At 37.4% G+C, this 13,908-nt stretch overlaps 1 protein-coding gene across 1 annotated transcript in view; it reads right to left on the bottom strand.

Moving 5' to 3' along the window:
- UNC13C (unc-13 homolog C (C. elegans)) overlaps window positions 1–13,908 on the bottom strand; it is a 107,929-nt gene that overhangs the window by 60,811 nt on the left and 33,210 nt on the right. Inside the window, exons 7-11 of the mRNA XM_010131463.1 lie at window positions 12,260–12,487; window positions 8,221–8,362; window positions 4,264–4,433; window positions 2,196–2,311; window positions 514–677 (exon numbers count right to left, since the gene is read on the bottom strand). Coding sequence (XP_010129765.1) covers window positions 514–677; window positions 2,196–2,311; window positions 4,264–4,433; window positions 8,221–8,362; window positions 12,260–12,487 — 820 coding nt within the window. The remainder of the gene's footprint in view (window positions 1–513; window positions 678–2,195; window positions 2,312–4,263; window positions 4,434–8,220; window positions 8,363–12,259; window positions 12,488–13,908) is intronic.

Raw genomic sequence — 13,908 nt, 5'->3', positions numbered from 1 at the left:
GGAGGTGTTCAAAAGCCGTGTAGATGTGGTGCTGAGAGACATGGTTTAGGGACCCTGGCAGTGCAGGGTGAACGGTTGGACTCGATGATGCTAAAGGTCTTTTCCAACCAGATGATTCTGTGATACTATGGAACTTCACTACAGCCATTGCTACTATTCTGTGATGATTTCTGTGTTCCCGGAAAGGAGTACAGAGTGTGCGTTCTACCACCCCACTCCCATCTGGAACAGTGGAAGTCTTTCTGATCATTGCCACCTATCAGTATCACACAGATTGAGAAATGCGTTAGTGGTAATACCAGTAACAGCTTATAAAATGCTTATAACGTATCTTAATTCCATTGCAGATGAGAATCAGCTCAATGAGAATCAGATGTACAAAAATGATAACAAGAATTTTAAAGTAATAATGGCAGTGAAACAGAGAATTAAAGCATGAAGGCTTGAAACTCATCACTTCCCTCAAACACGTTCTTGACAGTAGAGTAGGAAACCGGACATGATAATACTTACGTCATAGCTTGATAAATATATTCAATTCCATAGCGCATTGCAAATTCATCTACAATTTCCTGTGCAGCGTCATCAAAGTACACCTTCCAGGCGTCATCACCTCTCACTTCAGGGATTTTTACAACACCGTTAGATTTAACTTCCGTCAAGTAATGGAATAGATTCTAAATTTAAGAAATGTTTTGAATAGGAATTTTCAGCTTTTAAGTGGCATTCTGAAAGTATAGCGTATGTAATAGTCATCAATATGCTCATTGTTAGGTGGTGGGGGTTCTTAGCTTGGTTTTTATTTGATTTTGGGGGTTTGTTTTTGTTTTTAAATTTCTCTGAAGACAGGTGCTAGTCATCATTTGGTAAACAAAACCCGCTGAAGACCCTAAACACACTTTTTGAGATGGAACTATGGTAGTACAGGCTTGTGATTTAGCACAATGATCTGCCTCCTCGGTAATAAGTTCACGTCAGTTAACGGGCACAGAGACTGCTACACAAAATCACGCAGAAACTGTCTCTTCTCTATCATATGCCCTTGCTAATGAATGAAATTGTGATGTTGTAATGCTCACTACAGAGTGCTTCAACTTCAGTTGGATCTGTGACCAATACAACTCAAATTCATTATTTAAGAAGTGTAAGTTACAGAAAACCTATCAGAAATATTGCAGAAGCCTCTCAAGTAGTGAAAGGCATGCAGTACTGTTTAGGTGTAGCAATCTTACACTCTTAGGACCAAAGCTAGTATTTAATTCTACATGAATGTCGCAGAATGTTTCTCACATTACCTGGCTTCATATATATCAATATTCTGAGCAGCAGATTTTATTTCCTATTTTCAGTGACCAAAAAAACCCCCAAACTTTGAAATAATTTCAGTTTTTCTAATTAGCTCATAACTGTTGTGTGGATTATCTTAAAGCAAGAGAGTTTTGCCATTTACTTCACAGGCCAAAGCATTTACAATATCCGGTCAAAATCTGTGAACGCAAATGCCCTGAACATTCAGTTTTACAAACGATCAACAATGGGGTTTTGTGGATACATACCAGTGCTGAGCTTTTAGCCATTTATTGTCTATCAGCTTTCAGAAAGTACTTGTCTTTTTAGAACAGAATGCCAATGTGGATCAGTTTTTAAGGGAAGAGAAATCAAATACAATATAATCTTTTGAAAAATACACTGGATTATCAGTGATGCTATCTTTTTCCCCCAGCGCAGACAAATGCAATCTAGACGACAGAACAACAAAATTTTATATTGTCTGTGCTTCTGCTTTGTCTTGCCGTCTCCAAAATATCAATTAATGTGGCAAGAAAGAAGTCCTTTAGAACTAATAGTTGTATTTCTGCAATATACAGAAATGCTTCCACCTTCTTGATGTTAGCAAGCACGTGCGGAGCATCAAAATGCTAAAAGATGATACAGTACAGTGAGAATTCAGCTGACTGCGCTTTTTTCTTTCTTACTGGCAGGAATGATTTGTTGGTATGACACTGCTCTGCCTTCGTCTCTGAACCTGATATACAATATCAGCATTACAAAGTGGGAAATTAAAATGAGCTTGTCCTGAGGTGTAGCAGCAGTTGTTACAGTGTTCTAATGTTCTACGACCGTTTTTCCTTATCCACGCAACAGCCGCACAGTAATTTCTGTGCAGTATGCTGTCCTGAACTTCTGCAACATACCTCATGGAGACAGGTGTACTGCACATGGTAGGGAGCGACTTTCTCCTCTCCTTCTATTTCAACATTGATTTTCAATCTAATGGCGCCAGAGACAGCTGATTTATCTGTTCGCTTTTCTGAAAGGGAGAAAAACAATATATTAGTAACTACCAATCATACATACACGTCACGTGGAAAGCTTTCATGTGTCAGTCTAGCTTAGTAAGAATGGTTTTTAAGGCCAGAAAGTCCTGCTGTTGAGAACAAGAGATTTTTTTTTTAATTGAGTTGAGGCCATGAAGCAGAATAGCAAACTGTGAAGCAAAGACTCTTTCTTATTTTACCTGCCAAATTCAAACCAGACTGCATAACGCTTTGTTTAACCAGTTTCAATTTTCAATAGAAATTATTCCCAATTTCTATCTGGTATCTTTACTAATTATTATTGATATCATTATCGATATTTTCCTTTAGTTTCGAAGACTTTAAAACAACCTGAACTACTACGTCAGAGAAAAATTCAAAATGTTCTTAGCAGAACTCAGTTACAGGGCTAAGCTGGATCTTACCAGAGAAATGATACGAAGGACTTGGTTCATGCTATCTGTGCTGGTCTGTTTAGTTGCTGTCACTCATTGTGGAGGTTACTGAATCCTTGGCTCCAATTTTCACTTTTCCAATACACTCTAGCAGTATAACTGAGTCAACAGGTATTACTGGTTTTATGGTTCTTTCACAAAGTGCTGTGATGTGGGTGGTGATGAGCAGTACAATTTGTAAGGACTGGTACTGCGCAAATCAAATTGCTTTGAGTATTTCACTCCTTCCTCTGTATGATGTAACCTAAGTTGTGTCAATGTGTGTGTGTATCAGAATAAAATAGCCATTCTGTTTAGAATATTAGAATTATCACGAGCCATTTACTAATATTTCTTTTTAGATGCTGATTGAAAGGTTTTCATTCTAGAATCTTCCTTTTGCAGAGCACGGATTATCAATGTTATTATTAAACTGTTACCAGTCAAATATTTTCATCGGGATTTGTTTTAAAAATCAATCTCATAATAATTTATATCAGTTTGTCACTGAAATTTTTGAAGGAATTCAGAATTCATAATGACCCAATTATCTTACCTTTAAAAAAATCTCATTATAAATAGGAAATAAGGCAAAGCATTCTTTCCATTGTCAATAAATGGTTCCCTGACACATCTGTATATGTCATTGGGAAATGAAACAATAGACAAACACTGTTGATTAGGAAATGAACGCTCTATGATTTCAGAAAATTATGTCACGTAATTCACCCGAAGTTTTCACAGAGCAGGCAACCTAGATACATATTATCAAATATAGGAGGTGAACTTTTAAAGGGCTACTTCAGAACTTTAGAGCACCCAAAGAGATTTTTTAGAGTTAAAGAACAGCCGTATGCTTAGATTTAGACAAAGGCAATATATTAGGAGACACACATTCATTGATTCAAAGAAAGGCACTTCCTAAGACCTGGCCAAACAAGGAGGAGCAGTCGCTAAGGACAGCAGAGAGCATTCTGAGCTGCAGCTTTCAGGCTTTCTTCAGTTACCGCTCTGCATGGAAACACGTTTGACATGTACAGAGCAGGAAACTCAAGCAAGCAAGTCTCACAAAGAATCAAAGGTGTAGCCACAGGGAAAACCAAAGATGTTTAGTCCCAGAATGGTGCGTAAATGATTTTTTAAAATATGTGATAAAATTAATGTGGACAACAAGGAAAAATATTTGCTAGATTTTTCTGTGTTTATCTTGTAGATGTATTTCCTACAAAACATTACTGTGAACGGACTAGTCTGAAACGTTGACTTCTCTCACATATTTCTAATTTTGCATTAAAATGAAATATTTTTCTTCAGCATTGTTATGGTTAGCCTGCTCTCTCTAATTTCTGGGTAAAACCCAAGAAAGTATCTTTCATTTTCAAATCAACCTGTAATATTTAAGATTTTAGAAGCTGTGTATTGGTACTAAAACTATATATTTTGAAGTACCAAATCTACAGCTATTGAGATTCTACCTAAATTTGTTTTTAAAAAACTGGTGAGAATCATACCTAAATTATACCATACATCCATTTCTCCACTTAGCGTTCTTACTTCAATGATTGTTTGCCCAAGGAAGTCATCTGATTCCTTTTTGAAATGTTGTTTTACTCTAGATTTGATGTCATCATCTTCATCCCATACTCTCACTTTTATTCTGTCTGTAGAGTTATGGCATTCACTGCAAAAATAATAATAAAATACAAACTTTGAGGGATACATAAGCTACATACATTTGTACTGCTGTCTAATTCACTGCCCCTGATTTCCACACAGAACCCAGGACACCTGCTTAACTGCGTGAAGAGACAACTGGCAACATTCAGAGGAATAAAAGGCCACACCACATTGCCAGGGACTGAACTACAATTACTACGTATAAGAGAAAGTAAAGAGATTAACTTGACTGAGTTATATATACAATATGGACTGTATTTAGGAATATCATGAACATCTTGTTAAAATTATTAATTAATTTACGAAGTGTACTTCTCGATGCCATTATTTAACAAATCCCTTAGACACTATACAGTTCCATCAGGTTTATTCATTCAGGAGTGCTATGTAGTACGTACAGTAAACCACAAAAATAGTAGCTTAGAATGTTAAAATACAGAAAGTGAGAAAATCTTAAAGAATATTTCCATTACGTGGCAGGAAGATTCTGGGAGAAAACTCCTACGAGTATTCACAAACATCACAGCAAAACAAGAGAGGCAACTGGAAAAACCTTAGGGAAATAGGTCGCTGCTTTCTTTAAAAGATATATTACCTTTCTTGAAGACCCCTGTTCCCTGGGAAGGAGGAGGAGTAGGGACAGACTGCCATCAGTAAAAAATCCCTTGCAAATTTAAGTTACTCTTACTAACCCCTCATGAGTTGAGTGTATTTGAGAAACTACTTGATATATGAGAGAGTGAGGTTGCTTCACTTGCAATCTGCAGAGCTCCCAGTGAATAAAAATTTTTATTCCCAGCTCCATCCTGCATATATCCGAACGGAAAAGGAAACTACTGCTGCTTATTCCTGTAAGCCACAATGAAGACCGCATACTATCAGTGCTGGCTCTTGACGACTTCATCAAAATACCCTGATGTTGACTGCAGAAGTCTGCTCGTCAAAAACTTTCTGTTGACATTGAACAGCTAGAACAGACCTGGCATCAGTTATAAGCCATGTCATGCATCTGTACTAACTGGGCTTTTTTTAAATATAGCCATTCAGTAACACTACAAAAATATTTTAAATATTACAAATCATTGATTATCCTTAAACAGTTTTCAAGTGTAGCAGAAAATTTTCATCTTCAGCAAGGTCTTAGTTTGACACTAGGTTAGTTTTCACTTGAATTCTATTCCAAGCACTACCACTGTTCAGTGATCTGACCCAGCGTTTCCAGCATTAAAACAGCAATACTACAACTTATCTCCCAACTGGCACCCCTCGGGGTGTTCTAAGAATTAATTAGTGGTGATAACGGCCTTTGGAAGTATGAAATGCTTTAAATGGTATCATTATTGTCAAAGCCAATCAGTCACTGAAAAAGACATGCATGGCTTTTGCTCTGCCTCACTGTGACACCATCCAGCACCACAGAAATGCTGATGCCTGTCTGTATTCCAAATTTTAACATTGCCGATAACTCTGGTAATTAAAAACCACATTGTTCTGTGATTAGCAAAACTAATGAAGCCTGGTGTCCTTTTGTCTTATGAATGGCTTCCCTGCCATCTAACAAACTGCAATCACCTATTGAATCTTCTCCCGTAACTGGGATTTTCATAAATTACTTCTTCATACGGACTCCCTGGTGTCTGTTATGGGGTGAGCTCATACCGAGGACACCATCAGGATCTCAGCTCTGCCTGACCAATGATTTTCATAGAACACAACGTGTTACTAGGCAACCTGTGAAATTTCGCTGACTAACCACAAAGTTCAAAAGCTATTAGCAAGGACATATAAAATATAGGAAGATGCAGATGGATCATCAAATAAACATCTTTGCCTTAAGAAACTAGGCTAACCCCAGAAACCATTTAGTTTTCTGAATTATTGCTTAACATTGGTAGAGTTCTGAATTGCATTTAGCTGCACACCCAATAGAAACATTAAATGGCATTTTCCACAGAGGCACAGGGAGATCCATCACTTGTGAGGCATTTACGTGACCCTCATCACCATATCTGTTCTATGAATAGAAATAGAAAGCACAGATACACTCACGTTTATTATCACTGCCATTACTGCAAGTCAGAAACAGATACGTCCATGGAATTGCTGTGAGAAGTCTGTCCACTCTGTTCTTAACTGTTCACAGACAGTCCCACAGTCTCTCAGGAAATCTGTTCCAGTACTTCACCAGCCCCATGGCTGGCAAACTTCTTCTGAAGTCTCATTTAAGCCTATCCACATGGAATCTGTACCTAATACTTCTTGTTCTACTGTAACAGTAAGCATGGAAGATAGATTATTCCTTTTCTCTTTAAAGGAGAAAGGATGTGTTTAAAGACATCCTTACCTCCACTACTTGTCTCTTCTCAAGTCTGGACAGTCCCAGCTCTTTAACAGTGTGGTCATGGGCCATGCTTTCTGATAAAGTAGAATGAGACTAATTATGCCTTTTCTTGCATTAGTTTACTCTGTCATAACAAAAAGAGAGTTGTATAAAATTAACCTGTATTGACAGCGGTTTGAAAAAAGACTCAGACAAAACGTGCTGTACTGTGAAACTGAAAAACATTATTGTTGAACAGACAATTTATGATTTAAATTTGTTCTTAGAGATGTTCTGCTCTTGTTCTACACCAGTATCTCACGGTCTTTTAGCAGAGGGTTGCATTATGTTTTCTCAGCCAGGAGGGGGCTGGTTGCTGCCTGGGCATCGATCAGCAGGTGGTGAGCAATCACATCATGCATAATTTGTCTCTTCTTGGGTTTTATTCCTCTGTTATCTTCCTTTCAATTATTATTAGTATTATATTTTATTTTATTTCAGTTGTTAAACTTTTCTTTTCTCAACCCTCAAGTTTCACTTTTTTTCCAATTCTCCACTCCATCCCACTGGGAGGGGGGTGAAGTGAGTGACGAGCTGTGTGGTGCTTAGTTGCTGGCTGAAGTTAAACCATGACGTAGAGGAACAAGACTGAGCAAATCGATACTATTATCAGAATGGTCACATTCTCAGTCAGGAACGTGTTGTATCCTAAGGCCATATTTTCAGGAAAGGAACAGTATAGTACCTGGGAATTAGCATTTCCTGTGCTTTAACATGGCTTTCTGATAGAAGTTCTAGGAACGTGACCGGAACTAGAACAGGCATGAAGTCATATTCAAACCTTAGTCAGCATATTACAAACTGAAACATCTACTTTGGAGTCCAGGTTGAACTTCCATGACATGCTGACATCAAACTATACCATATTCAATTCAGAGGCTGAGACCAAAGAAGGTGGCAGGAGGATCATACCATACTCTCAGCATCAGACTTCTGGGCAACGTTCATTTTTGAAAAGGATAGATGTTAAAAACAGCCCAGCCCAGAGCCTGAAGCATAATAGTTACTATCAAATTCCGCAGTTTCACCTAGTAGAATCATAATGTTGAAAAAAGCATATTTAACTTGCATGGTCAGTATCTAAGATATAGGAAGTCATTTATAATGCCAATTATATGTAAGATCAAAGTCTGAAAACTGTTACTTAAGTTCTCTAAAAAATGAGAATAAACAGACACCACCAATAGAACCCCCAAAAGATGTAATTGTGAGCTGTATGATGACCATACGACAAAGACACAATAAACTTCTATGCTCTCTTCATTCAGAACTTGATAATTTAATAATGCTATGAATATGCAAACCATAGGAAACAAATTTTTTCAAATTAAGTAATTATTTCACTTGGTAGCATTGTATTACCCAAATGCAAATTAAAAAAGCAAGAAACAGCAGTATTTTCTATACTTACAAATAGAACTTTTCATCCCATACTGGATTCAAGTTTCCAAAAACAGTCTTTGTCCTCCGCTTAGTTTTGCCAACTTGCACAGTAACATATGGATCGCTTGAGCCAGTTTTGTCCTTAGCCTGTAAGCCCTGAGCACACAGAACTACAACAAAAGGAGAGAAACGTGCTTTAGCCCTCACAGCCTTCATTGGCAAGAAATAAAGAAGACAGTGACACAGCAATAGGAAACAAGGCACTCAAACTGAGAGGTCCTGAAACAAAGCTTTCTGCCTGAATTTTCCCAGTCTCTGCTACTCTGAAGATGGACAAGTCTTGCCTTACTACCCTTCTGGACTGCATAAAATTTGCAAGTATGGTTTACTGGAGTATAAACTTAAAGATTCACTACAGAGCACAAACCAAATACTTTTCTTGCCATGCATAATCCAGATACTCTTCTTAAACTTTGGTTCAATCAGCATGGCAAATAATATAATGTTGTAATATAATTTGGCTTGAGAATTTCCATCCCCCTCCATTAAATAAAAATTTCCAAAATTTCTCCAAAGATGCAAACTAAAATTTCCAAAGGAAGTTATAATTGTTTATTTAATTGTCAGCCTTTCTGAGCAGTTAATGTGGGTGTATAGTTGACATATTCACATTTTTGGCAAACAAAACCACACAGTTTGATTTTCCATCATAATTCATAAAACTGGAAATCTCAGAAGAAAGCAGAACTGTCAAATAGAAGCCTACCAAGCCAGAGAGCTGCAGCTGAAACACTCGTCATGGCTCCTAGCACGCATCAGCAGAGTTTGGTTTTACTATTTTGCACATATTATTTCAACCATCTCGGTGGTAATGTTTAGTTAACGTTCTCTAATGTCAATCATTCTGGATAATGAAGCTCCCTCAGTGTGCTGGGAAAAACGATCACATAGAAATGGTACCTTTATACTCAGCAGATCAGCTCCTGCTGTAGGTTCAGTCACATCTGCTGACTTCAGTGAAAAAAGTAAGTTTCTCTCTGGTTGGGGGTTTTGCCCCACCCCCCGCCCCCTTCTTTTTTTAACCACATCTCACTCCTAACTCTTAGAAACAAACTAGAATACATCTTTTCTGCCCCATTCACTGTAAACCCAAAGGGAAATTTTTAGAAGGCAAGGAAGTATCCCTCTCCTATTTATGCAGGAGAATTAAGTGCCAGCTTAGAAAACGTCTTCCAGAATTGTTAAGTATTATACTGGCCTGAATGCAAGGCAGCCTTAAGTGTTTTTTAAAGGTAGAACTGAAACTAAGAATATGATTTAAACATTTTCACTGATACCTCTCCTTGTCCCTAGTGGTTGGTGACAGTCCCAAATTTAACAACTATTCTTGAGTTTCATGTGCTGTCCCGCCACCTTCAGAATGGCTCCCCTTTTTCCTAATCTAGCTGACTCACAATCTTAGACATTTTCTAGAATTATTCTGGCACATATCTGCTCTTCTTCGGCTCCATGTACAGTTTAGGTACTTCCCCAAATATTACTGGGCTTTAGTTTGGACCTCAGAGCCATGCAGAGCTAACAGCACATTCATGCAATCCAAATAGATATATTTATTTTAAAATTATATACATGTACCACTGCACGATGTACTTTATAAAACATACACAAACCTGAAAATTAAAAAAAAAATATGAGAAAAAGATGAAATAATATTTCAATTTTTTAAAATTATTAATGTCACAAACCCCCTTTTGGCTCTCAAAAAAATTATTACTACTACTACTATTTTTAGTTTAAGTGATGTCATTGAACATGTTTCATTATTTTTAAAAATATTAATTTAATGCTTTGTGATACAGTAATTTGAAGATCTGGGTTTAAGTCTGGTTTATTTTTGTGCTCAGTTTTAATGGGCTGCCATAGCTGAAAGAGATACAAAGATACATAGATCCACACTGAAAGAGATACCTCACAAAGATACACAGATCCACACAGAAGCAGAGCATCAATGGCCACACTCACTAAATCACTACACTCAATTTTCAGTCCCACCTAACAAATACCCAAAGCTTTGTGCTGAAACTCAGCTGCTAAATTTCTGTGTTGCCTGATGTCAACTGGTTGTTCTTTCAAGCTAATTGGAGTGTTGCATTTTTATATTTTTAACAAATGGGTTCAAAACCCACTGGAAGATCTTTAAACAAGGTAGGAAATTTCATTTCCAAGTTTTTAAAGTGTAGAAAGTGCAGAGTTTAAAGTGCAGAGGTTTTGTACACACATTGGTTTTGGCAACAAAAATCACATAATGACGGAAACATTTCCAAACATCCATTTTTGTAATGCTCTCACCATGGCAAAAGTTTCTTTTGAAAACCAGTTACTTTCTCACGCGTTGTTAAAATGCCACCTCTTCCTTGAAAGGACAAGCAGGACAGGTTTCTCAGAGGGGATGTGGAATCTCCATTCTTGTGCAAGCTAATCTATGAAGTCAGCCCTGCTTTTAGCATAAGTTTTGAATATCTGGCAGATAGCCCTTCCAACATCACTTCCTAAATTATTCATGATCCTGCAGAACTCAAGCCAGTATAAGTCCTACTTCCAAAAGAGAAGAACCAAGCCATTCAGCTACGTAAGAGAGTTTTGTACCAACACTAGTACAGTGACGTTTACCCACAGATAGAGAGTTTGAAAACATTTGCACATATACTGGGTAGCTTGCTAAAATAATGCCATCTGTCTGCTCAGGTATCCTAGTCTCTTGTTTCATTAAAAAAAAAAAATAGTAGTAAAGGATGCTATTGCATTTTTCTAACAGTGTGCTTATGCTTGATCATACAGAGGACATATGGAAAACGTCTTGTAAAATACATCAGGAAAATTACCATATGTACAGGCGTGGAACATCAGGCTCCAAGAACTGACTTAATCATACATTTCATACAAGTTGCTGTTAAGTGGTGAGAAAAATGTTTGTTACTTAAGTACACACTACTGTTTATTTTTAAAGTGTAGCTTTTGTTTCACTCATTTTTAGCAAAATTGACTAGTACAAGCTAAAAATAAGTTCCTAAAGTTTATCTCCTTATCCACCATAACAGGAATAATGGAAATCCTGGAGAAAAAGATGTTTCATTTTGTTTTAGTATCAGAAGAAAGCTTATTATTTTTTCATTATGTTAAAATGAAATTCAGGCTAATTCAGATATGAAATCTAACCAGAGTCCTTTAACTCTGATTTAAGAGTCCTTCACATCACTGTCTTGCAATTCTTTGGTCTTTTAGTTTAATCTCTATTTGTCTTTAATCCAATATCTCATAAAGTCAGGTTGACCTGTTTAGTCAGCTGAACTTTTGTTTAGATTTTCTGTGCTGAGGTTTTAATTCAAAAACTGAAATGTCAAAGTCAGGGACCTGGAAATCTTTATGAGCAACCAGGATAATACAGTTGGAAGCAATCTTAAGTATGTTCTGGATGTGCAAGTTTCCCTAGCTCGGCATCACTAAACTGGAACACACCCTCAGTCAGCCAACAAGGACGGATGATGAGTTTCAAACTAATGGGGTCTGGAATTGCAAACTGCAGTGTTCTTAGTGTTGCCGTCATTAAAAAACCTGTAAACGGAATTGTAAACTGCAGTTGGTGGCAAAAAGTTCAGCACTAGCATAGGAAATAGTGGTAGGAAGCAGAGGAGACACAAGACCACCATTTACTTGTCGTTCTTCCCAGAGCAGTGGAATTTCAAGTAGTTTTACCAATCATCATCACGGCTTGGCTTCGCGGATGAAGATTTGGGAAGGGTTTTCCCCACGCTTACTGCAAGCGCTGATGGCTGAAAAGGCCAATGCGGGATAGGCAAGTCTGGTTGCAAAAAGCACAGCGGAGTTTTACCAATAACTGTAACTTTAAACTCCTGCATTTAGCATGCTATCAATTCAACCACTTACGGGTGCACCAAGTAGCCAACGGAAAACACAGTTCCAGCGCTAGCTACAATAAATCTTATTCCTGAACCAGGGGACTAGGAAAGAAAGAGCTCTTGGAGAAAACCGTTCAGAAGAAAATTTACCTGTGATGGTTATTTTTGCTGACCACTTGGATGTTCCATCCAAAACACTTTGTTTTGCTGCTTTTGTATATTGTACAAAATCTTCTTTGGAAATATTAAACATTTCCTGGATCACTTCAAACACCTCTGGTCTATTTTTCTCTCTAATCTTCATTCTTTCCTTCATAGCACTAATGATATTCTGTGTTTTATCTTCTGCACCATGCTTGGAACTTTTCTCAGCAGCTCCTGAAGTGAGAGAAAAAGTCAATAATTTTATTGAAAAAGTTGCTATCTTATTTCTTTTTTCTCCTCTAAAGATTCCAGCCAATTCTTGGTACTGCAGTACTCAGAGGAGATCTGGTTTTCATCTGGGTAATATCAAGCCTTTTATATTTATTCTTCATGATACCTAGAATTATCAATTGATTGAGTTTATTATGATAGGTTAATATACAACTTCAACCATATATACAACCGTATGTCATTCATTAAGACACCCCCCCTCAAATTGATAGAAAGGGTATTTAAAGCAGGTAATGTTTCCACCTCATTTTGCAGAGGATTTTCAGTTTGACAGTAAGGACATTAATCTAGACTCCTGCTATGCTCTCCCACAGCGGAAATCTAATGAACAGGAGAAAGAAACAGGCACAGCAGCTTCAGATGCTTTCTTAACTGCTTCCAGTATTTGCTGGTGTTGCCTGCACTAATGGAAAAAGTTTTTCATTCCTTCCTCAAAAAGTCTTAAAAAAAGTTAATTATCCCATAAATCCATTTTTCAAAGCATTCAAAGATGACTGAATGTAAGTATTCACTGGGTTTAAGCACTGGATTAGTTTGGGACTACCTGAACTGTCCAACAGTTCTGTGACACCGAGCTGACATCCTCACTCTGGATCAGTAGTGTGCTCTATCCCTTCTTTAAACATCGTGCATGGACAGAAGAGTGTTTCACAAAGCTCAATGTTAACAGTGGAATCTTCTGATGGCTACTTTAAGCCACTTGTCCATGCCCTGTCTCCCAAAGATGGAGATGACATTATACTCAGGCTACAGCTGAATAGAGTAAAGGAAATGCTCTTCCAAGAATTGTAACACTGGAAGACCCAGGGAACTTCTGCAAGGAATAGTATGTCCCATAGACACAAAAAATTCCTGCAGTGCTAAACATGCTATTTCAACTCCTGACGAGACTGGCATATGAAGCAAGGTGCAAGAATAATACAAATTTTATAATCAATGACACATTACCACTTGCTATAGGTATTGCTGAATTTTAGCTCAAGTTGTTAAAGACTACTCGATGGCTTGAGCATGCTGCTCATCATCATCATTTTCACTAGCAGGTACTTTACCCTGCCAAAGGATTCTGAAAAGATTATCTAACTAGCTGTCTCCAACTCCTGGGAAGATGATCAAAGTATGATTGTTCCCTTTAAATGGGTAGTAAAATTAAGACAAAATTATGTTTAACAACTTGCTATGCAGTTGGAATTCAAATATTTCAGTACTGAAGAGGAACATAGCTCCTTCTCTACAGAACCATCAAACATTCTTGCAAGATGAGGAAAGCAACGTTTTTCATTTTCTTTTAAAACATACATATGAACATCACAACCAGCTGATAAACCATGGGCACAATCTGAAAAGCAATAACACATTCCTGC

This window comes from Buceros rhinoceros, unplaced genomic scaffold (genome assembly GCF_000710305.1).
Source record: "Buceros rhinoceros silvestris isolate BGI_N320 unplaced genomic scaffold, ASM71030v1 scaffold7762, whole genome shotgun sequence".
In the NCBI taxonomy this organism is placed as follows: domain Eukaryota; kingdom Metazoa; phylum Chordata; class Aves; order Bucerotiformes; family Bucerotidae; genus Buceros; species Buceros rhinoceros.
Note: the sequence above shows the minus strand (reverse complement) of the source record. Positions and strands in the feature narration are given on the sequence as shown.